General features: G+C 46.0%; 1 protein-coding gene across 4 annotated transcripts in view; it reads left to right on the top strand.

The window, feature by feature from the left end:
• The window catches only part of STK11 (serine/threonine kinase 11), a 114,842-nt gene that overhangs the window by 58,180 nt on the left and 31,481 nt on the right, over positions 1-25,181 (top strand). For all 4 annotated transcript variants that reach the window (XM_058163541.1, XM_058163540.1, XM_058163538.1 and 1 more), the window contains 2 exons: positions 11,317-11,374; positions 20,874-21,073. In XM_058163541.1, the coding sequence (XP_058019524.1) occupies positions 11,317-11,374; positions 20,874-21,073 (258 nt within the window). The remainder of the gene's footprint in view (positions 1-11,316; positions 11,375-20,873; positions 21,074-25,181) is intronic.

Raw genomic sequence — 25,181 nt, 5'->3', positions numbered from 1 at the left:
ACCGCCCTATCTCCCAAGGGACTCAGGGCGGTTTACAGCCATGTAAAATATACACATGGATAAATACAAGTTAAAACCACAATTTAAAAAACTTATTAAATACGGCCGAATATTAAAACCCCAATAAAATAATAAAACCTGATTAAAACCAAATTTAAAATTTAAAAGTTCTAGTCCAGTCCTGCGCAAATGAACAGATGTGTCTTAAGCTCGCGGCGAAAGGTTCGAAGGTCAGGAAGTTGGCGAAGTCCTGGGGGAAGTTCGTTCCAGAGGGTGGGAGCCCCCACAGAAAAGGCCCTTCCCCTGGGTGTCGCCAGCCGGCACTGCCTGGCTGACGGCACCTTGAGGAGTCCCTCCCTGTGAGAGCGTACGGGTCGGTGAGAGGTATTCAGCAGACGGTCCCGTAAGTAACCCGGCCCAATGCCATGGAGCGCTTTAAAGATCATTACCAAAACCTTGAAGCGCACCCGAAAGGCCACAGGTAGCCAGTGCAGTCTGCGCAGGAGATTTGAAGTTTTTTTTATTATAATATATTTATTATAATAATTTTTATTATGGGGCCATGGGAAAAAAACAGTTAGGTGGGGAAGCAAGTAAGGTCTGTTAATTGCTACCGTCTTTCTTACAGGCTCCTGCCTGGTCACAAGTTGTGACTCTATTAGCAGATTTATGTCAGTATTTGCTTTCCGGCCATAAGTCAATCAATCTGCAAGGAGGCTGAGGAAGAACCCATAACGATGTAGAAATGTTAGCATCCCGGTCAGACAGGCAGGAAGTCCTTTAGCTTTGGCTAGCAGGGCAGAATGTGCTTCTCTTCAGCCTCCAAGAACTGAGGCCAAAGGTTTCCCTTTGTCAGGGACAGATAAGGTAGTCCTTGATTTACAGCAGGTAGCTTAGTGACCATTTGAAGGTACAACGACTTCCCAAAGCCGCTCGCCACTCGGTACCAAAGTTTCAGTAGCTTCCCCGACTCCCACCCCCACCCTCCGGTCATGTGATCACCTTTTGAGCACTCTGCAACCAGCCACATTCATGGCCCTTTGCAGCTCCTGAGGTCATGTAACCCCAATTTACGACATTTTTGCCAGAAAGCCAGCATTTACTTCTCATTGTAATAGAGGCATATTTGTCTGATGGGAAATAGCAATAGCAACGGCGGTTAGACTTACATACCGCTTTACAGCCCCCCCTCCAGGCGGTTTACAGAGTCAGCCTCTTGCCCCCAACAATCTGGGTCCTCATTTGACCCACCTTGGAAGGATTTGCAGAGATTCCTAGGAAGCAAACATAAACCTACAGGTAGCCCTCGACTTACAACCGGTTGCTCGGCACCCATTAGAGGTTACACTGAATCTCCCCAAAGCTACCAGGCAGTCCTCGACTTACAACAGTTCATTTAGTGACCGTTCAAAGTTACAATGGTGCTGGGGGAAAATGACTTATAACCAGTTTTCACACTTATGACCGTTGCAGCATCCCCGTGGTCACACGATTTACATTTGGATGCTCGACAACCGATTCATATTTATGACCGTTGCAGTGTCCTGAGGTCATGTGATCGATCCCCTTTTGCGACGGTCTGACAAGCACAGGGGAAGCCAGGTTCACTTAACAACCGTGTGACTACTTTTTTTTTTTAATTGAAAAAGTTTTACAAAATTTCTCCCCCCTTTCCCTCCTCCCCCCTCCCTTCCCAAACCCCCCTCCCCCCCCCGACTTCCTGGAACAAACACAAGGTATAGTAAAAATAAAGCAAACATATACTAAAAAATTTTTCCTTCCTAACTAAATTATAATCTTACAATTCTCATCAATTCCTAACCTCCCCCAAAACAATCAAAAATAATACATCCTAATCATTCAAAGGCAGTCTGATAACTCTTAGTCTGATACCTGTTTTGAATATAGTCAGTCCATTTTTTTCCATTCACTTAAATACCGTGTGACTACTTTTAACAACTGCAGTGATTCACTTAAGAAATGCGTCAAGAAAAGTCATGAAATGGGTCAAAACTCACTTAACAAATTTCTCACTTAAGCCACAGAAATTCTGGGCTCAATTATGCCCATAAGTCGAGGACTACCTGTACTTAATGAACTGGTTTTGAAGTTCCCATTTCCCCCAAGCTCCCCTCCTACCCTCAAAACGACGTTATAGAGCACTGCACACCAGAACAACTAGACACAAGAACAGTTTTTTCCCGAAGGCCATCACTCTGCTAAACAAATAATTCCCTCAACACTGTCAGACTATTTACTGGATCTGCACTACTATTAATCTTCTCATAGTTCCCATCACCCATCTCTTTCCACTTATGACTGTATGACTATAACTTGTTGCTGGCAATCCTTATGATTTATATTGATATATTGACCATCAATTGTGTTGTAAATGTTGTACCTTGATGAACGTATCTTTTCTTTTATGTACACTGAGAGCATATGCACCAAGACAAATTCCTTGTGTGTCCAATCACACTTGGCCAATAAAATTCTATTCTATTCTATTCTATTCTATTCTATTCTATTCTATTCTATTCCAGTTACATGTTTATATTCTGGCCACTTGGCAAACCAGTCCGCATTTATGGCCATTTGCAGTGTTCCTTCCCCCAGTCACGCGACCATGATTTATGCTTTTAAAAAGTTTTTTTAATTTAATTTAATTTAATTTTTTGCCAGAAGCCAGCATTTACTTGCAGTTTTTGGCAAAAAAAAAAAAAAAAAAAAAAAGCCCATCAGATACAAATAGGTTGTCTTAATGCCTGCGACGTTCACTTAACAACTGCCGTGTATTTGTAATGGCTGCCGTGTCCACTTAACGACCATTGCAAGAAAGGCTGTAAAACTGGGGCGCGGTCACGTCACCCGCTTAACAACTGCCAGGACTGAACAGCCATAATTTTGGGTTCAATTCCAGTCGTAAGTCGAGGACTGACGTTAGTGATAGTTCTCGTCCTCCTGAACCGTCAGTCAAGGCTGGGCCTCTTGTCGAGAAGCTGCACTGCCTAAAAACAGCTGTAGATGGCGCTGCATGACGGGCTAATTGAAATGCTTCCTGCATTTAAAACCACCTTACAAACAGCTCTTAATAGGAGCCAGTTTATTTCCTCTCCCTCCCTGATGACCCTGATGTTTCTCTTTCCCTTTACCACCGAGTTATTGTTATGGCTATTTTTGATTCTGCATATATTTCCTGTGGGTTTCTTCCCCACCCACCCACCCACCCACCCATCCCTTGATGTGACCTTCTTATACGCTGAGATTGTTATATTGAGACTACGCTGGAGCTTTTTGCTAGCGGCCTCTCGCTCGACAGGATGGGTTTCTTTTGACTGAAGGTGTCAGGGCGGTGAACAGTGTCTTAAAATGCAAACGTCTCCCTCCTCCCTCCTTCCCCCCCCCCCCGCAAGCTCACCCCAAATTCCCCATAGAATGAAAGCAGAGGCTGCAAGAGCCCCATCTGCCATGACTGTTTCTTCCCCAACACGCCCTCTGATTAAAAAAAAAAAAAAAAACCAGCTCAAAACAGGAAAGCCTTGCCCTGCTTTGAGTGGGAGGCTTTGCCTTGAGCTTTGGGAGAGGCTGTCAAGCTCGCGGGTTCCCATCGCTCTCTGGGCTGGGCAGGTTTGACCCTTTTCGTGGAATGGGAGAGAGCTCTCGCAGAGCTCCAGCTGTTGAGCTGCCACCAGCACCGTAAGCGCTGCAGTCATTCTTTTACGGTTTCCCCCGTAAAGCGTGACGATGGCGGTTGAGCCTGGACAGTCCTTCTTAGACTGGGCATGCCATGCAAATCTCTTTGAGTTAAGTTAAATGTTACGTTTCATATTAAAGTGCCTTGAAGAGCCTTTCATTTCAGCCAAGAAGCTCACAGATCATCTGGTGTGTGTGTGTGTGTGTGTGTGTGTGTGTGTGTGTGTGTGTGTGTGTGTGTGTGTGAAAGAGAGAGAAGTGGGAGGAAGGATCCTTTTGTAATTCTAAATCAAGGGATCCCTCCTGATGTTGATCCTTATTACTCCACTTCTGAATGATTGATCATGTGCTATCAAGACAGGGTCAACACTCAACAACCGTATTGATAGATTCACCCCCCCCCCCAGGATAAGCTGGCCTAAAGCTACCCTTTCGTGTCTCCTGAGGATAGAATAGAATAGAATAGAATTTTTTATTGGCCAAGTGTGATTGGACACACAAGGAATTTGTCTTGGTGCATATGCTCTCAGTGTACATAAAAGAAAAGATACGTTCATCAAGGTACAACATTTACAACACAATTGATGGTCAATATGAACCCTTCACTGCTGTAGTTTTTTTTGTTGTTGTTGTTGAATTTATATCCCGCCCTTCTCCGAAGACTCAGGGCGGCTTACACTGTGTTAAGCAATAGTCTTCATCCATTTGTATATTATATACAAAGTCAGCTTTTATTGCCCCCAACAATCTGGGTCCTCATTTTACCTACCTTATAAAGGATGGAAGGCTGAGTCAACCTTGGGCCTGGTGGGACTTGAACTTGCAGTAATTGCAAGCAGCTGTGTTAATAACAGACAGACTTAGTCTGCTGAGCCACCAGAGGCCCTTAAACCTATCCGTCATGTTACCAGTCATGCTCTTCTCTTCCATCTGTCCGAGCATCATGGACTCTCAAGGGAGCTCTCATGGCTTCACGTCCTGCGTCTCTCAGCCTGGTCCTTCAGATCTTCTTATGGTAGCTCCATTGCTTCCCCTAACTGAGTCCATCCACCTTGCTGCTGTTGGTCCGGTTTCCTAGCATCAGAGCTTTCTTTAGAGCAGTGGTCTCCAACCTTGTCAACTTTAAGACCTGTGGACTTCAACTCCCAGAATTCCTCAGCCAGCTTTGCTTTGCTGGCTGAGGGATTCTGGGAGTTGAAGTCCACAGGTCTTAAAGTTGACAAGGTTGGAGACCACTGCTCTAGAGAGCTGGATCTTCTTGTCGTCTGGTCCAAGCTAGGATAATTTGAGGCCTTGACTTAAGGACCACGATTCAGCTCACAATTTCTGTCACTGAGGGGGACAGTTGTTAAGTAAGTTTTGCCCCATTTGACGCATTTCTTGCTACACTTGTTAAGTGAATCAGTGCAATGGTTCAGTTAGTAAGGCAGTTTGCGAAGTGGCTTCCCCATTGACGTTGCTTGTCAGAGGTCTTAGGAGGCAATCACGCGACACAACCGTCGTAAAAAGAAGTCAGTGGCCAAGTATCTGAATTTTGATCGTGCGCCCATGGGGATACTTGCAACGGTCACAGGTCACTTTTTTCAGTGCCTTCGTCACTTCGAACGGTCACTAAACAAACTGTTGTAAGTTGTATATCTATTTCTTGATTGCCCCAAAGGTACTTTTTTCAGGAGGCAACTGGACTTTCTTGTTTTTTTCTTTGAAGATGTTTCGCTTCTCATCCAAGAAGCTGCTTCAGCTCTGACTGGATAGTGGGGAATGGAGGGGTTTATATTCTTTGCAGACAGCTGGTCATCTGCATCCTTTTAGAGGGTCCTTGAAGTACTTGGAGGTTTATCTATGTCCTTAGTGGTGCTCCTGGTTCCTGTAGTCTGCAATTTTTCTTCTGGAAATCCATTCCTACTCAGTGACCAGCTGTCTGCAAGGAATATCAATCCTTCCATTCCCCATTATCCTGTCAGAGCTGAAGAAGCTTCTTGGATGAGAAGCGAAACGTCTTCAAAAGAAAAAAAAAACAAGAAAGTCCAGTTGCCTCCTGAAAAAAGCACTTTTGGGACAACCACAATCTGGATGACGTGAGAATCTCTACAGGCTATTTCTTGGCTGTGCATGGGATTGTAAGGAATCTTCTCCAACCCTCAAGTTCCAAAAGGATCCTCAGGAACTCTTGCTATCCTGCTTCTCCAGAATCCCAACTTGTGCTTCCATCGAAGGTCACAGGGCGACCCATTGCAATGGCTGACGCTAAACCTCAGGATCTGTCTATCATTCCTTTCATCCAGAGGACACTTTTCATTTTCAGCCGTCCAGCAGCCGAGGTGTGTTCACCCACAATTTGGCTTCCCTCGCGGTCCCTCCAGACACACTGAGCCTTCCTACAAATCTCCCTCGGTCTTTATCCATTACAGAGAGTAGCAAGGAAGCCTGATGCGCACCATTTACGGAACAGGGTTCGGTTTGCACGTACAAGCCCACCTGCAGTCAGACAATAAAGTGTGACATTCTTCTGGGATTTCGAGGCCGCCTTGTCTTTTAGGCAAAGTTGATTCCACGTTGGGGGTCAGGGTCTTGGGTAAGTTGCCCTGGCAGGGCCCACTTCCTTCTTGCCACAGAGAGTGACACTGTCCAGTCACTTTCTCCCTCGGGGCCCGATTCACCTTCCAGCTACAATAGCATTTCTCAACCTTGTGAATTTTAAGATGGGTGGACTTCAACTCCCAGAAGTCCCTAGCCAGCGATGAAGGAGCCTCTTCCTCCGTGGGCTTGTAGTGACCTGCATGCTCAAAGGTGGCCTGTGAACAAGCCCTAACAGCCACGAGAAGCAAGCGACCCGGGGCCCCTTCCAGGCAACCCTTCTGGGCCTCAGCAGTGGCCCCAACTAAGAAGGGGCTCAATAGATTTACCTCTTGGTTTTCTTCTGAAGGGAAGAGCGAAGCCTTCGCTTATTTTTCCTATGTGAACTTAACGTTGTGCATGCATGGATTGGCAAGCTAGTGCCTGCAAGTTTCCAATTGCTGCAGAGGGTTCCTCCTCCTTTTTCTTTCCTCCTCTTCCTCTTCCTCTTCCTCTCCTTCTCCTCTCCCCCTCATTTCCCTCTCCTACTCCTCATTCCTTTTCTTCCCCTCCTCTCCCCCCTTTTGTCTTGTCTTCTTCCTCCTCCCCCTCTTCCTTTTCCTTTCCTCCTTCTCCCTTCCTCTTCCTTTTCTCCCCTTCCTCCTCCCTCCTCTTTTTCTCTTCCTCCTCCCTCTTTTCTCCCCCTCCTCCTCCCACCTTTTCTCCTCCCCCTCGTCCTTTTCCCTTCCTCCCCCTCCCCTCCTCTTCCTTTTCTCTCCTCCTCCTCCCCTCCCCTCCTTTTCCTTTCCTCCCTCCTCTTCTTCCTTTTCTCCCTTCCTCCTCCCTCTTTTCTCCCCTCCCTCCTCCTTTTCCCTTCCCCTTCCTCCCTCCCCTTCTCTTCTCTTCTTCCTCCTTTTCTCTTCTTCTCCCTCCCACTCCTTTTCCTTTCCTCCCTACCTCTTCTTCCTTTTCTCCCCTTCCTCCTCCCTCCTCCTTTTCTCTTCCTCCTCCCTCTTTTCTCCCCCTCCTCCTTTTCCCTTCCCCCTCCTCCCCTCCTCTTCTCTCCATCCTCCTTTTCTCTTCTTTTCCCTCCCCTCCTCTTCTTCCTTTCCTCCCCTTCCTCCTCCTCCTCCCCAACGCATTTTTTTTTCAGTCCGTGACTCCCCTGCTTGGCCTGGAGCAAAGGGAACTGAACCAAACCATCCAGCCATCTGCGCTGGGTGCTGGGTTTCGGGAAGGCTCATTGCTCCCCCTCACCCGGAGCCCCTCGGGTGGCACAAACTGCAATCATGAAAGGTGTATCAAGTGGAAACAAAGCTGGAGATCAAAGTCCTCTCCCTAGCCAAATAGACGTGTGGGCAGCTTCTGACGCCACAAGCAAGAGCTAGCAACAGTGGTAAATATTTGGCCAGTTCGCTAGCCAGAGATCAAATCTAATATTTTCTCAAAGCTTTAATTGCCCTGGAGAAAATCGGATGCTGTCCTTTTAATGAAGTCCTGGTGACCCCTTGCAACGATGGCACATCTTTAAAAAAAACAACACATTTCCAGTCTAAAAGATAATTGTGCTTCCCCAGTTACTATTTCAAGGCATTTATGCGTAGCCAGTAAAAATTTAACCGAGAAGGGAGAGGCCAGACGCTGTCTGTAGAGAGTAGCAAAGTAAGCACTAATAGCTTTTAAATGAAGAGGTGTGTCTGAGAGAGTCAACCTGATTTTAGATATGTTGGGAAATATTTAAATATAGAAAAGAATAGTAGGCTAGGCAGGTAAATAGGTACCAGGTAAGTTTCCTGTAGTTCTAGATGAGGGTCCTTGGCTCAGTAGTAGAGTTTTTGTTTTGCATTCAGGTTCGTATCTCGACATCTTCGGTTATAGAATCAGCCAATGAAGGGACCCTTTGCTGCTGAAGGCTTAGGAACAGAGAAAGCAGATCTCATACATTGGAAAAAAAGTGGATTGGCTGAACCCGGCTCACTGATCATAGTGCAGCTGCTTGTGTTCATTAAGGCAGGGGTCTCCAACCTTGGCAACTTTAAGACTCGTGGACTTCAACTCCCAGAGTTGCTGGCTGAGGAACTCTGGGAGTTGAAGTCTATGAATCTTAAAGTTGCCAAGGTTGGAAGCTGGCTGAGGAACTCTGGGAGTTGAAGTCTACGAATCTTAAAGTTGCCAAGGTTGGAAGCTGGCTGAGGAACTCTGGGAGTTGAAGTCCACGAGTCATTCAACCACTGACCTGAGACAAAAATCAGATCTAGTGTGCCTCCCCCGATGTGAGTAGGGCCGTCAACTACTTGAGTTAGGTCCATGGCCGTCATGGAGGCCATGAACTCCCGAGCCGCCGAAGATGCCACGCTGGTTGATGGCAAGTTGAAATCCCCCATGACCATCAGTCTAGGGGTCTCAACCGCCAACCCGGCAAGCACCTCCAACAGTTTGGGCAGGGCTGTTGTCACGCAGCAAGGAGCCAGGTACGTGATCAATAAGCCCACCTGAGTCCTACGACCCCACTTCACACAGAGGGTTTCACAACCAGCTATCTGAGGTACAGTGGTCTCCCTTGGTTCCAGGCTTTCCTTGATAACGACCGCCACCCCCCCACCCCTACCTTGGGCCCTTGGCTGGTGGAATGCTCGGAAACCTGGTGGGCACATCTCAACTAGGGGAATCCCCCCTTCTGTGCCCACCTCATTCTCTGCCGTCCCTTTCTTCTTTTGCCCTCCATCGTTCCCAGCATTAGGCTCTTCTCCAGTGAGTCCTTCCTTCTCCTTAGGTGGCCAAAGTATTTGAGTTTCATATTCAGGATCTGGCCTTCTAAAAAGCAGTCAAGGTTGATCTCCTCTAGAACTGACCGGTTGGGTCGCCTTGCAGTCCAAGGGACTCGCAGGAGTCTTCTCCAGCACCAGAGTTCAAAGGCCTCAATTCTTTGGCGCTCAGCCTTCCTTATGGCCCAATTTTCACAGCCATCCATTGCAACTGGGAAAACCATCGCCTTGACTATACGCACTTTTGTTGGCAGGGTGATGTCTCTGCTTTTTAGAATGCTGTCTAGATTTGCCATTGGTTTCCTCCCCAGGAGCAAGCGTCTTTTAAATTCTTGGCTGTAGTCCCCATCTGCGGTGATCTAGGAGCCCAGGAAAATAAAATCTGTCACTACCTCCATTTTTTCCCCATCTATTTGCCAGGAATTGAGAGGGCCAGACCCCTTATTATTGCTGCTGTTCTTCTCTGCATTCTTTCTAGGGTCTCAGCAACGTTTCTCCTTTAAAAAGCAATCAGAAATCTTTGCTGGGGACTCAAAAGAGGCTTAGCTTCTATTCAGATGTCTGGACTTCTGCTCTCAATATCCCCCAGGCAGCATGGCCCTCAGTGAGAATTTAGGGAGTTGGTGCGAGCACACAGTGTGTTTACCAGCCTCAAAAATGTATTTGCCTCTAGTGAGTTAGGAAACTGAAGCAATCAAGCATATTTTCCACAAATATAAGCACCTTACTTACTGAACAGAATGCATGACTTCCTGGACAGAAAGCTTGTGACAGCTAAGAGCCAATGGTGGCCTCACACAGCACTTAAGCCACTCGTTTATTTTGTCCCCATCACCGCCCACAGTCAAGCCTCTTTTGCAAACAGTTGAAGTGCTGCAGGAAAAAAGAAAAGAAAAGAAAAGGGAGCTAATGGAATGAGCAGGTATTTACTAGCTGGCCCTCTGAACCACTTTGGGCCTGCTGGGGGTGAAAAGCAAATTTTCTTGTTCTTGGTTCTGCAAGGCAAGTTTAAAGCAGCAATATTTTAATGAACCCAGGTCTTGGTCTGTCGGATTTTTTTCTTTTTATATCTGCCGAATGCCCCAGCTGGCTTCATTCCCCCTCTGCGTACCTCCAAAATCTTGAAAACACAGAAGAGACATTTCCTTCTTTGTCAGGGTGGTCAAGAACCAATATAAGCAGTTTAATGGCTGAGTGATAGTCATTGGCTCAGGCGGTTTGGTCAAGGGATTAAGTGGACTCAGAATAACAGATTAACAGAGTTGGAAGAGACCTTGGAGGTCTTCTAGTCCAACCCCCTGCTCAGGCAGGAAGCCCTGTACCACTTCAGCAGAGGTGGGTTTCAGCAGGTTCTGACCAGTTCTGGAGAACCGGTAGCGGAAATTTTGAGCAATTTGGAGAACCGGTAGTAAAAGTTCTGACTGGCCCCTTCCCCCATCTATTCTCTGCCTCCGGAGTCCCAGCTGATTGGGAGGAAATGGGGATTTTGCAGTATCCACTTCCCCTGCCACACCCACCAAGCCATGCCACGCCCACCAAGCCACACCCACAGAAATTTTGAAACCCACTACTACTGCATTTCAGACAAATGGCTATCCAATCTCTTCTTAAAAGCCTCCAGTGATGGAGCACCCACAACTTCTGGAGGCAATTGTTCTAACTGTTCGGAAATTCCTCCTTAGTTCTGAGTTGCTTCTCTCCTTGATTAGTTTCCATCCATTCTTTCTTGTCCTGCCTTCTGGTGCTTTGGAAAATAGGTTGACCCGCTCTTCTTCGTGGCAGCCCCTCAAATATCGAAAGACCGCTGTCAGGTCACCCCTAGTGATTCCTCATCTGAGTAGAGCCCCCATATTCAGGAGCAATGTACCACCAAATACCACTTGCTGGAGAAACAGCTCCTGGGGTGACTGATTGGGTCCAGCAGATGCTTTTTAAAAGAAAGAGTTGTGTTTTAGGGTGGGAACAGCTAAGATTCTTGAAGCATATGTCATATGCCTGCCTCTCTTCTTCCCCTTCCCCCTTCCCCCTCCCCCCTCCCCAGAAAGTTTTGAAATGGTCTTGGAAACTTTTTAAGCTCATTCCTGTTGGATGATGCTCCTGTATATTGAGCCGCCCTCCCCAGGAATGGTACCCATCAGATAGGTTCCAACTACACCTTCCAGAATTCCAGGCTCAGCCACTCTTTCATGTTCTTTGTGGGGGAGGGAGAGGGAGAACTTTGAGGGGGGGGGGCTTTTACCAGTTGTTTGTGCCTCGGTTCCCAGCTGAATCCAGTTCCCACCTTGTTTTTCTTCCTTTCCAGGAATGCTTGAATACGACCCAGCCAAGAGGTTTTCAATACAACAGATAAGGCACCACAAGTGAGTGCTCATTTATGTGTGTTTCCCCCCACCCTTTCCACCCTCCCCAATTCTTCCATTTGATGTTGTGAAGCTGTGTGTCATGTCTGTGTTCCATTTGCAGCTTTGGGGAAGGGAACAAAATGCAAGGAACTCTTCCCTTCCCACTCCATTAAACCAAAAGCAGTGGATGGTTGGTAAAGGAGTCTTATTTTTAAAATGGATGTCCCATTGCATTTTGCTTCTGGGGAAAGCCACTGAGGGGTTGGTCTTTCACTCTTGATTGATAAGTATATACAGCTGCATTGATAAACGGCTCCTGACAGCTGTTTATACAGCTCCTACATTAGGGGTCTCCAACCTTGGCAACTTCAAGACTTGTGGACTTCAACTCTCAGAATTTCTCAGCCAGTTTTGCTGGCTGAGGAACTCTGGGAGTTGAAGTCCATAAGTCTTAAAAGTTGCCAAGGTTGGAGACCCCTGTCCTACATTGATAAACAGCTCCTGACAGATAGCCCTTGACTTAGGACTGTAACTGAGGCCAAAATTTCTGTTGCTCAGTGAGCTTTGCCCCATTTTGCGACCTTTTTTGCCTCCGATGTTAAGAAAATTGATAAGTTAGTAGCCTGGTTATTAAGTGAATCTGGCTTCCTCATTGACTTTGCTGGTCAGAAGGTTGCAAAAGGGGATCATGTGACCCCGAGAAACTGCAACCGTCACAAATAGGAAGCAGTTGCCAAACCTTTGAGTTTTGATCACGTGGCCATGGGGACGCTGCAAGGGTCACAGGTGTCGAAAATGGTCATAAATCACTTTGTAACTTCAGTGACTTCGTTGTAGTCACTTTAATTGTAACTTTGAAGGGTCACTAAATGAATGATTGTAAGTCAAGGACTACCTGTATTATCATAAAATCAATTGTGGCAACTAATGTTCTCCCCAGTTAGCACCCCAGGTGTTGTGTTTGTGTCCCCCGAGCCGGGGCCCCTGCCAGAAAGTGACTCAAAAAGTGAGGGGGAAGGGCCATCAGGACTTACCTCTGGAGCACCGGCTTCCCTGGCTCAGCTCCAGGAGCCAGAGGCAGGCCAAGTAGAGGAGATAACAAGGCCTCCGTCCCCTGACTCTTCCCCCCAGGCCACGCCTCCAGACCCAGCTGATGGCAGTCAGGCCTGGCTGGACCCTAGGTTTCGTAGGAAGGAGAGGCAGGAACAACAGAAGCAAGGGTGGGGCAGGCCTAGGAAGTGCTGAGTCATGGAGCCACACCCCACAGGATATAAAAGCAGCAAGGGCTGCTATATCCCTTCGTGGCAAGCAAATCAACTGCTTAACTAGAGCTGAAATACTGTTTGTTCCTGGTTGACTCATCGGCATCAAGAGAGATAACAGAGACACTTGGCAGATGCTCGCTAGTTTGCTGCCAGAAGCTGATAGTTGCCGGCTAATTAAGTCATCGCTCGGACTGAGGCGAGGGGGGACAGAATACCAGGACTGAAGTTTTAGAGGTGAATGTCACTCTTATTCTCAAAATTTGGATTTTCACTTGGCCAAAGCTGCATCTTCCACGCACTCTGCACACTTTTGAGTGGGCACCAAAGTTTGTAACAGACGTCAATGGGGGGGGGGGCAGTCCCGAATCAAACAGTGAAATCTGTCTGTGAGATCTTTAGCAGGGTCTTGATGGAAGAAGACTGGAAGAAGTGATGGAGGGACCACAGATATTCAGAGCATATTTGGTTACAGAATCTACTTCCAAAGCCTTAATTTTTACTTGTGTTTCTGATCTGTTTCCAAAATAGAATAGAATAGAATAACAGAAATGGAAGGTACCTTGGAGGTCTTCTAGTCCAACCCCCTGCTTAGGTAGGAAATGCTACACCACTTCAGACAAATGGTTATCCAACATCTTAAAAACTCCCACGTTGGAGCATTCCCAACTTCTGGAGGCAGGTTGTTCCACTGATTAATTGTTTTAATTGTCAGGAAGTTTCTCCTTAGTTCTAAGTTGCTTCTCTCCTTGATTAGTTTCCACCCATTGCTGCTTCTCCTACCCTCAGATGATCACATGATCAGATGATACCCTCCCAAGTATCAAATGATCCTTGGGAGCAAAATTCAACATTGATTCATTAATTTATTAATCCTGTTTTTTTTCTAAAGCAGCATTTCCCATCCTTGACAGCTTGAGGATGTGTGGACTTCAACTCCCAGAATTCCTCAGCCAGCAAGTCATAGTCCCAATATCTAGTACAGTGTTTCTCAACCTTGGCAACTTGAAGATGTGCAGACAAAAATTCTCAGAATTGAAGTCCGCACATCTTCAAGTTGCCAAAGTTGGGAAACACTGCTCTAAAAAGTTGAAATTGTGGCTCCTGTGGGTTTCTCCTTCCCTGTGACAGTCTGGCCTGAAATCACTTCATTCTTTTTTGAGATTGAATGAAAAGCTTCATCCTGCGTCACCCAGCCACCTCTAAGCCTCCAAGAACATCACCCTTCGTGAAGCATGTGTTGGCACATGTTCTCCCCGGGGACATTCTGGGTCCAAACGACTAAGGCAGCTGTGCCAAGGTTGGTTTCATCCAAGTGAGGATGGGCGAAAGAACCGAACTGATTTGATGATTGAGGAAACGCTGTACTAGGGCTTTTAAAGTTGAATCTGTCAATTTGACATTTTCATAAGAATGTAACTTGAGTTCCAGGGATCTTGTTTGGGAGCGAAATAAGTTTGGGGTGTGTTCAACTTCCATTCTTCTGTTTTACTTTCTCTCGGTCTTCAGAGACAGCAGGAGAAATGCTAGATTCTAGTTCTCCCCTTTGCTTTCCTTCCTTCCTTCCTTCCTTCCTTCCTTCCTTCCTTCCTTCCTTCCTTCCTTCCTTCCTTCCTTCCTTCCTTCCTTCCTTCCTATTTAGAAATAACTCAAGGTGATGAACTCATATAATACTCCTCCCACCGCCCTCCTCCTATTTTCCTCACAACAGCCCTGTGAGATGGGTTGGGCTAAGAGTAAATGGCCCACAATCATTCAACCAGCTTTCATACCTAAGATGGGACTAGAACACACTGTCTCCTGGTTTCTAGGCCATCACCTTAACCACTAGGCCCAACTGTCTCTCATATATATAACAGTTCCAAATTTTATTTCAAGCTCTTTGCCCATCAAACCTAAGAAAAATAATTCTGGCTCCATTTTCGTATTTATTTTAAGAGTCTTCAGAATCAGAATAACTTATCCCAATATCTCTCCTGAAATGGTGCCTAGAACTCACATCTCCTAGTGATTGGCCCAAAGTCACCCAGCTAGCTTTCGTGCCCAAGGTGGGACTAGAACTCACCGTCTCCTGATTTCTAGCCTACACCAAACTGGTTCATGAACCCTTTACAAGGAAGGCTGATCAGATCCTCCCATATTGTTGCCGAGAGGCTGGGAAAGAGCCAGTGGCTTTCTTTCTTTCTTTTCTAATGTAGGCAGAAGGTCTTTTGCAAGTCAGCGAATCGGCCCCTCCCAACAACTCCCGGCATCTGGCCGTGTGCATTTTGGCTGGGTTGGCATGGCAGACCTGATTCAATCATCCCCTCCCATTCACTTATCTTCATTTGCTAGCCATGCAAAATCCAGCAAGACAGAATCAGTCCTGCCTCGCCCATTCTCCCTTCACCCTCCTTATTTGTCACAAATGAAGCCGGAAGCGGGTCGTTTTCTGTTCTTCTTTTCCACACAAATAGAGGAGAGGCAGGGGAGAAATCTGACATTTTGATGTCCTAATGGCCATCAAAAGACAGAATTCGGGCATTACATACCTCCTTGTTCATGCTGGACCCAGTGCTAAGGAGAGCAGGGATCACCAAGCTTGGTAACTTTGAGACTTGTAGACTTCAATTCCCAGAATTCCTCAGCCAGCTATGAATGGATTCTGGGAGTTGAAGTCCACAAGTCTTAAAAGTTCTGGAGTTTGGGGACCCCTAAAGTAGAGTAATCCTGTCAGGTGTAATTGATTGGCTGAGTGGCTTCCCATCCCAGACCACATTCACCTGCGCACATTCACCCTGTTAAACCTGCCATGCAAACAAGAGCTGCAGATATAGATAATCCTCAATTTACAACCATTTATTTAGTGACCATTTAAAGCAGGGGTCTCCAACCTTGGTCCCTTTAAGACTTGTGGACTTCAACTCTTAGAGTTCCTCAGCCAGCTTTGCTGGTTGAGGGACTCTGGCAGTTGAAGTCCACAAGTCTTAAAGGGACCAAGATTGGAGACCCTTGATTTAAAGTCATAATGGGGCTGGAAAAAGTGGCTTACACACTTAAGACCTTTGCAGCATCCCCACAATCATGTGATCAAAATTCAGGTGCCTGGCACTTGGTAAATATTTATGATGGCTGCAGTGTCCCAGGGATCGTGAGATCACCATTTACACCTTTCCCAGCCAGCTTCTGACAAGCAAAGTCAGTGGAAGAGGCCTAATTTATTTAAAGACCTCATGATTCACTTAACAACTATGGTTTTTTTTTTAAAAAAAGCTCATAAAATCTGATGTGTCTCACTGAGCACCTGCTTTGCTTAGCAGTGGAAATTCTGATCCCAATTTAAAGCTAGGAATACCTGCATCTGATTCTCTTTATATTCCTAGAGATGCTAAGATTTGAAATCTGGAACATCAACTCTGCCTAAAACCTATTCGTTTAATGAAAAGAAGGACCAGGGGAGACACGATAGCAATCTTCCAATATCTCAGGGGCTGCCACAAAGAAGAGGGAGTCAAGCTATTCTCCAAAGCACCTGAGGGTAGAACAAGAAGCAATGGGTGGAAACTAATCAAGGAGAGAAGCAACCTAGAACTAAGGAGAAATTTCCTGATAGAACAATTAATCAGTAGAAAAGCTTGCTTCCATAAATTGTGAATGCTCCAACACTGGGAGTTTTTAAGAAGAGATTGGACAACCATTTGTCTGAAGTGGTGTAGGGTTTCCTGCCTAGGCAGGGGGTTGGACTAGAAGACCTCCAAGATCCCTTCCAACTCTGTTATTCCGTTATCCTTCAGGATACGAGTCTCGGGGATAGACTGTTTCCATACCAAGAAGTCTTCCCTAACCCTCTGTCCCTAAGCAGATATAGGTAATCCTCAATTTAGGACCATAATTGAGCCCAGATTTTAAGCAAGACAGTTTTCAAAAGTGAATTGTGCTCCTGTTTCACAATCTTTCTGGCCATAGTTGTTAAGTCAATCATTGCAGATGTTAAATTAGTAACACGGTTGTTAGGTAAATCTGGCTTCCCACATTGACTTTGCTTGTCAGGAGGTCACAAAAGGTGAAGACACGATCCCTTTATAAATACATGCTAGTTGCCAAGTTTATAGTAAGAACTAGTGAGTGTCATGCAAACTGATGCTTATTGTCATCATTTATGAAGCTCCAATTAAACTGTGTGGTCCCAATTCAGTGGATTTTCTGTATCTGTCCTTGACTTAGTCTCAGGAATGCTTCCAAGGTTCTGAATGCAGACAATTTGGGGTGTTTCTGAAAACAACCAAATATGTGGTTCAAGCCAGGGATCTCCAACCTTGGCAACTTTAAGACTTGTAGACTTCAACTCCCAGAGTTCCTCAGCCAGCTTTGCTGGCTGAGGAACCCTGGGAGTTGAAATGTACAAGTCTTAAAGTTGCCAAGGTTGGAGACCTGGGAGTTGAAGTCCACAAGTCTTAAAGTTGCCAAGGTTGGAGACCCCTGGTTTAAGCTGCTTCTTCTAACCATAGAGGAGAAAAAGAAATCTTTATGGTTTGTCTGTGTTTACTTGTCCTGAATTACAATTAGTTCCTCTCTGTTTCCTTCTCGTCATCTTGTCTTCCCCAACAAAGATCCACAGGCAAATGTTTCACCTAGAGTATCAAAATCAATATCACTCTGCAGGTTTCCACTTTTACCCAAACCTATTTTTAACTCTTCCAACATGTAGAATCAGAAGACCAACATTTAAAATAGAGCAACAAATTCCTGTGTTTTGACTCTTACCGCCGAGCTCACCTTAGCCTTTTGACCGGACTGTGTATAATTAGTTGAGAATGTCTGTTAATAACTCTTTTTTTAAAAAAAAAAATCGATCGGTTTAAAAATCAATCTCGGGGTTATTTTTTTTTAATGACTTGGCTTTTTTGAACTTGAAGTGCTTTGTAAGGTAGGTATTGTAGCTCTCTCGTGGATGCTTATTTTGTCCTCAGAAGGTATGAGTTTCAGGTCTCACTTAGAAGATGATAGAAATAATTCTTGGAGCTGCATCCTATTTCTTTCTGTCAGGCTGTCTCTGATTATATTCAGGAAAGAATACACCTTGACTTCATTTGAAAATAAAGAAAAGTACTTTTACTAAATACATCCGGACTACAGCTGTGTAAAGTTGAATCCGAGACAAAATATGGCTAACATCCCATATCCCCTCGTTAATCCCTCCTTCTCACAAAAGGTCAGGCAGGCCTGGTCCAATGCCAGCTCCTTCTGCCCCCCCCCCTCCCAATCTTCTTCTGAAGGTCTCCGGCAGTTTATCATCTCAGGAATGCAGGGTTCGTTGGAAAGCCTGTGTCTGCCTTTTATGCTGATTTCAAATCTTTCCTCCCCCCTCCCTCCTTTTATGTTAAAGGGCCGTCTTCTGTTAATCTGAATAGGATAGTATACATCTTAGCTATTTTACATTAACATACTGGCATTGCAATCTAACTACTGAATACAAATTGCATACATAGAACACAAGTGAAGCTTGGAGTGGAGGCTGACACTTTCGATCCTCTCTTTTTCTTTTGAAGAAATCCCAGCTAAAGATTGGCAAGGTTTTGGAAGGAAGTCAAAAGCAAAAGTTCAACAAATTACATCCAATGAATTGGAGGTTTAAGGGCAGATCTTCGCAAGATCTTATGCCTAAATAATCCTTAATTCCCTGACCCAGGCCTGGGCACTGCTGTAACTGACCCTTCCCTCCAGCTGGGAACACGCTGACCTCATAGGAGACAGTGGGCAGTGCTGATCATATTTTAACAATTCTGGTTCTTTCTCATCTTGGCTGATGGCGTGAACAACACGGGTTTTAAGTACAGGTAGTCCTTGACTTACAACAGTTCGCTTACAGACCGTTTGAAGTTACGACAGCACTGAAAAAAGTGGCTTAGCATCATTTTTCACATTCAGAACCATTGATGGTCACGTGATTTAGACTCGGCTGCTTGACAGCTGACTCACATTTATGACGGTTGCAATGTCCTGGAGCCACATGGATCCCCTTTTGTCACCTTCTGACGAGCCAATTCAACGGGGAAGCCGGATTCACTTAAGAACCATGTTACTAACTTAACAACTGCAAGTGATTCCCTGAACCAGGGGTCTCCAACCTTGGTCCCTTTAAGACTTGTGGACTTCAACTCCCAGAGTTCCTCAGCCAGCTTTGCTGGCTGAGGGACTCTGGGAGTTGAAGTCCGCAAGTCTTAAAGGGACCAAGGTTGGAGATCCCTGCCCTGAACAACTGTGGCATAACATGGGGCAAAACTCACTTAACAACTGTCTCGCTTAGCGAAAGAAATGTTGAGCTCAATTGTGATCGTAAGTCGTAGCTGCTTGGCTCCATTGTGGTAAGTGAGGCCTTAAAGGGCTTTCCTTTTTCTTTCCATGCCATTGAGAGTAGGGGGCCATTTATTTCTCTCTCTGTTATCTGTTCCAAGAGATGCAGTGTTGTATTATTACCTCAGTTACCTCAGGGAGATGCAAGAACTTGAAAACCAGTGTATATGAACCTCAACTTCTCAGTGGAGCTTTACTGACCAGTCTCTGAGAATATAGTATTGGACAAAATTGTGGAAACCTTTTGGGAAAAGTGTGTTTTTGAGGTTTGATGACTAATAACACCACTGTGGGGTTTTTTTGGAGTTTCAAGATAATCCTATTCCACTGCTGGAATGGCCTGGGAATAGCCCAGACCTTAACCCAATTGAAAATCTATGGAGCCAGTTAAATAAACTTGTTAGTCAGAAGCGACCCAGCAATAAAGCCCAGTTAATAGAAGCAATCGTTCAATCTTGGTTTTCACATTATAACAGCTGCAGAACTGAAAGACTTGGTTCACTCCATGGGAAGACGTTGTAAGGCAGCGGTTCTCAACCTGTGGGTCGGGACCCCGTTGGGGGTCGAATGACGATTTGCCAGGGGTCGCCTAAGACCATCGGAAATATGGGAAGTATACTTGCGAGTCGAAGAATCGCGCTCCAATGGTTGACTCCACAAGCCAGCTGCAGGCTCTTCAAATCGCTAGCCGAATTCGGCTTCAGGCGCGATGAATTAAAGAAGAGAGAAATCTTTGCTCTGATGTCTCCCTCTCAAGTCAGCTGCAATCACTCCCAATCGCTAGCCTAATCTGGCTTCAGGCGCCATAAACTTACCGTATATACTCGAATATAAGCCGATCCGAGTATAAGCCGAGGTCCCCAATTTTACCCCAAAAACTGGGGTAAACTGGGGACTCGAGTATAAGCCGAGGGTGGGAAATGAGGCACCTACCGGTTGGGGAAACCCTCCCTCCCTCAGCTGAGAAGGCTGGCGGCTCCCCCGCCCCGCCCTCTCACTGCACCGGCAGGGCTTCCGTCCGGTAAAATGTGAAAAAAAGAAAAAAAAAAACCTCGAGTATAAGCCGTATATACTCGAGTATAAGCCGAGGGGCTTTAAAAAAAAAAACAAACTCGAGTATAAGCCGTATAGACCCGAGTATAAGCCGAGGGGACGTTTTTCAGCACAAAAAATGTGCTGAAAAACTCGGCTTATACTCGAGTATATACGGTAATAGGGGAGGAGTCTCCGCTTTAATGCCTCTGTCCTCAAGGCAATCACAAGCAGTTCAGATCGCTAGCCAATACGGCTTCAGGCGCGATAAATTCAAAACGAAAATAATTTTATGGTTGGGGTCGCCATATCATGGGGAATTAAGGGGTCGCAGCACTATAAAGGTTGAGAACCACTGTTGTAAGGCCATAATTCATGCTAAAGGTTACCCAGCTAAGTATTAACTGACACAGTAATAATTTTTGTATATCTCGTTTTTTCTACGTGTTTCACTTTTCTTCTTTATACTATAACTGTTATTCTAATAGCAAATCCTTCATAAAAGTTATTGCATTACATTCTTGATTAAATCATTTTTCCATTGATATATAATTTTATGGTGGTACTCCAAAAAAAAAGTGGTGTTATTAGCTAGTTTTTAGAAAATACACTTTCCCCAAATTTGGCCACTACTGTAAATGGGGGAAAGTGACTTTCTTTCTGCCATTAACCAACAACAGAGCTTGGGCAGGTCTTCACGCAAGTCCAGCGAGGCCATTGTGAATTTACTTGGAGAAAATAAGGGGCTGTTGAACTTTTCGCACAAGTGGGATTCTGGGAGTTGAAGTCCACCCATCGCAAAGTGGCCAAGGTTAAGAAACACAACTGGCCTGCAGAAACCCAGTGAAACGTCCCTGGTCTCAAAGCACTAAAACCTTGGTTTCCTTTAGCTGGTTTCGGAAAAAGCACCCTCAGTGTGAGCCTCCCATCGCCATCCCGCCCAGCCCAGAGACGAAGGATCGGTGGAGGAGCATGACGGTGGTGCCTTACTTGGAAGACCTCCATGGTTACAACGAGGAGGAGGACGACGACTTAAGGGATGACTACCTGGAGGACGAGATCATTTACACTCAGGACTTCACCATGCCAGGTAAGGAAGGCAGCTGGGGCTGGAAGCCAGCAGGGACGGTGGCCCGGAGGAGCCTAAATGGAGCAAAGCGAGCTTGGTGACTTCTCTAGTTCTGCAGCCTTTGGGGGCTGATTGGGGGTTCATCTTGGGATTTTCCCCTCCCACCCTGAGACTTTATGTGTGCAGCTGTATTAGCCTGCTCAAGCTCCGTTTTAAAAAGGAGGCTGGAGATCTGCCTCCGTCTTAAGTACAGGTAGTCCTTGACTTACAATTATTCATTTATCGACCGTTCAAAGTTACGAGATCACTGAAAACAGTGACTTACGAACAGTCCTTGCAGTTACGACTGACGCAGCATCCCCATGGTCACATGAACAAAATTCGGGTGCTTAGCCACTGGTATGTATTTGCAACGGTTGCACATGACATCCTAGGTTGTGTGACGGCCATTCGGGACCTTCCCTGCTGGCTTCCGGCAAGCAAAATCATTGGAGGCAGACGGATTCAGCTAACGACCACATGAGTCACTTAAGAACCCGGAATGACTCGCTTAAGGACCGTGGCAAAAAGAGGTTGTAAGAGGATCTGGCTCACTTAACCGCTTTGCTTAGCAATGGAAATTCTGGTCCCAGCAGTCCTTATACAGGTAGTCCTCGATTACGACCACAATCGAGTACAAAATTTCTGTTGTTAAGTGAGACGTTGTTAGGGCCTCTTGTGGCTCTTGTGGCTCAACAGGCTAATGCAGTCTGTTATTAACACAGCTGCCTGCAATTACAATTACTGCAGGTTTGAGTCCCACCAGGCCCAAGGTTGACTCAGCCTTCCATCCTTTATAAGGTAGGTAAAATGAGGACCCAGATTGTTGGGGGGGGGCAATAAAAGTTGACTTTGTATATAATATACAAATGGATGAAGACTATTGCCTTACACAATGTAAGCCGCCCTGAGTCTTCGGAGAAGGGCGGGATATAAATTCAAATTTAAAAAAAAGTGAGTTTTGTTCCATTTTATGACTTTTCTTGCCACAGTTGTTAGACGGATTGCTGCGGTTGATAAGTTACTAACAGGATCGTTGAGCGAATGTGGTTCCCCCATTGACTTTGCTTGTCAGACAGTCGCGAAAGGGGATCCCATGACCCGGGGCCACAGCAACGGTCGTAAGTATGAACCAGTTGCCAAAGCCTCTGAATTTTGATCACCTGATCATGGGGATGCTGCAAAGGTTGCATCTATGAAAAACGGTCATAGGTCACATTTTTCAGTGCCGTTGTAATTTCAAACCGTCACTAAACGAACAGTTGTAAGTGGAGGGCTACCTGTAGCTTTCTCTCAAAAGCAGCCAGGAGGGGTTGCTTACAGCTGCAGAGATAAGTCACCTTGGCGTTTGGGGAACCCAGCTGTCCATTTAACTTGGCAACTTTAAGACTTGTGGATTTCAACAACAACAACAGATGGCTGAGGAATTCTGGGAGTTGAAGTCCACAAGTCTGAAAGTTGCCAAGTTTGGACACTCTTGATTTAGGATATAAGGAAGCTGGGGTGGCCAGGAGGAATCGGAGGAAGCCACTTCTGGATCGGGCCCTCCTCTGCGTGTCCTTTCCCACTTTCAATGGGATGGCAAGAAAAGGAAGCCCCCCCCCCCCCAAAAAAAAAAATTCACAGGGGTAAGAATGAGTTCCTTATTATCTCTGTCCCTTTGGCATAGACACTGAGGGGTGCATTGCTTGGGAATTGTGAAAGAACCGAAAGTGGTTCCAGATCCGTATTTTAACCGGCTCCTTCATTGCTCAGGACCTTGGCGTTGAACGCTCCGGCAATCCAGTCTGAATTGATGATGCTTTTTTGCCTTGAACTTGGGGTCTGTTTATGCAGAAGCCGTTCTCCGCAGAAGGAGGGACTGTCTGGTTATGCTTAAGTCAACAGGAAGATAGATTTGGTTGAGCGTTAGGAAAACCAGACTGGAAGCGCAGACAGAGGGGGAAAGTGCCCAAACTTGGTTGAAAGGATTTTAGCTCAGGCAGCCTTCGGGTGACAGACCTTCTTATTGCTGGATTCTGTCTCAGATGGCGATGACGAGGGCAGGTTGGATTTGGATGGGGCTTTCCCCCTAGTTTCATTCAGAGGTGTCTGGTGTGTGCAAAGGGAATTCTCCAATTTGCCATATCCGCCCATTTGGAGGACGTGAGGTTAGAAGAGGCTGCAAAGATTCCCGTGTTGCTTTATTTCTTTGTTATTTCCCCCCCTCCCCACGGATTTTGGGAGCTCTTTTTTTCCTCCACCCTTTTCTGAAGTTTATTTTGGAGGCCAGCTCTTAAAATAGCTGGGTTAACACTGCATTCAGAAGGTTTTCGATCCTCCCATTAAGGTTACGTTTCCATCCCACTGTAAATTGCTTCTGTTGCTGGCCACAATTGCTAATGGCAGCCAGGCTCTTATTTGAGAGGGATGGGAATTGGGGCGGGGGAGAGAGAGAGAGAAGCGGCCTGGCTGTTGCTTGCAAGGGAAGGCGGACAACTCTAAACATGAAATTAGCAGTGTAATAGTTTTAATAGTTTAATATTTAATGCAATTAGGAAGAGAAGATCTTACTTGACTTTGAGCATTTCCAAATGCGTTTTGACACCTGTGTTGTGTGGTTCAAATGGTCTAATTGTGTCTGATGTGTGCTCTGTACCTTAACATAAAATACTCATAACAAGCCAGGTCTTCATTTAAAAACAACAACAACAGTGGGCAGAATTATGCACTTACCTTTTGGGTGACATAATGCCATATTGGATCTGAAAAAAATGTCATCTGTTATATCAAAGGTTTCCCAACCTTGGCAACTTTAAGTCTGGCGGACTTCAACTCCCAGAATCCCCCAGCCAGCAAAGCTGGCTGCGGGATTCTGGGAGTTGAAGTCCGCCAGGCTTAAAGTTGACAAGGTTGGAGACCCCTGCTTTAAGCCAGTGTTTCTCAACCTTCACAGCTTGAAGATGCGTGGACTTCAACTCCCAGAATCCCCCAGCCAGCCATTGTCATTCTTTAGCGTAACACATTTTTAACTACCACGGGACAGATGACGGGCTAAGCAGAACATTGACTTGCAAGCGCACACACTCATCTTTTTCACCCTTAGCTTCTTACTCCTGACACACTGCTCACAACAATAGTGGGCACCACCTCTATAAACCTGCTTTTAAAAACAATTCCCCCCCTCTGTCAAAAGCCTTGAAGACCATGCCCTTCCCTTGGATTTCCTTGCAGACCCCTTCCTGCCTCTCATGACAACATCCCCCCTGATAATATATGAATATACACATACACACGCAGAGAGAGAAAGGCGTGCCAACTTAGCCTAGTGCAGCGGTTCTCAACCTGTGGGTCGGGACCCCGTTGGGGGTCAAATGACGATTTGCCAGGGGTCGCCTAAGACCATCGGAAATATGGGAAGTATACTTGCGAGTCGAAGAATCGCGCTCCAATGGTTGACTCCACAAGCCAGCTGCAGGCTCTTCAAATCGCTAGCCGAATTCGGCTTCAGGCGCGATGAATTAAAAAAGAGAGAAATCTTTGCTCTGATGTCTCCCTCTCAAGCCAGCTGCAATCACTCCCAATCGCTAGCCTAATCTGGCTTCAGGCGCCATAAACTTAATAGGGGAGGAGTCTCCGCTTTAATGCCTCCGTCCTCAAGGCAATCGCAAGCAGTTCAGACCGCTAGCCAATACGGCTTCAGGCGCGATAAATTCAAAACGAAAATAATTTTACGGTTGGGGTCGCCACATCGTGGGGAATTGTATTAAAGGGGTCGCAGCACTAGAAAGGTTGAGAACCACTGGCCTAGTGGTTAAAGCACCAGGCTACAAAGTGAGAGATGGTGAGTTCTTGTCCTGCCTTAGAGATAAAAACCAGCTGGGTGACTTTGGGCCAATTACCAGGAGACAGGAAGCTTTTAGTTCCGCCTTAGTCATGAAAGCTGCTGGGTGACTTTCAGCCAATCACAGGGAGATGATGAGTTCTAGTCCCGCCTTAAGCCTGAAAACTGGCTGGGTAGGCCAAATCACCAGGAGATGGTGAATTCTAGCCCTACCTTAGGCATGAAAGCTAGGTAGATGACTTCAGACCAATCACTGGGTGATGGTGA

Source organism: Ahaetulla prasina, chromosome 1 (assembly GCF_028640845.1).
Source record: "Ahaetulla prasina isolate Xishuangbanna chromosome 1, ASM2864084v1, whole genome shotgun sequence".
Taxonomy (NCBI): domain Eukaryota; kingdom Metazoa; phylum Chordata; class Lepidosauria; order Squamata; family Colubridae; genus Ahaetulla; species Ahaetulla prasina.
Note: the sequence above shows the minus strand (reverse complement) of the source record. Positions and strands in the feature narration are given on the sequence as shown.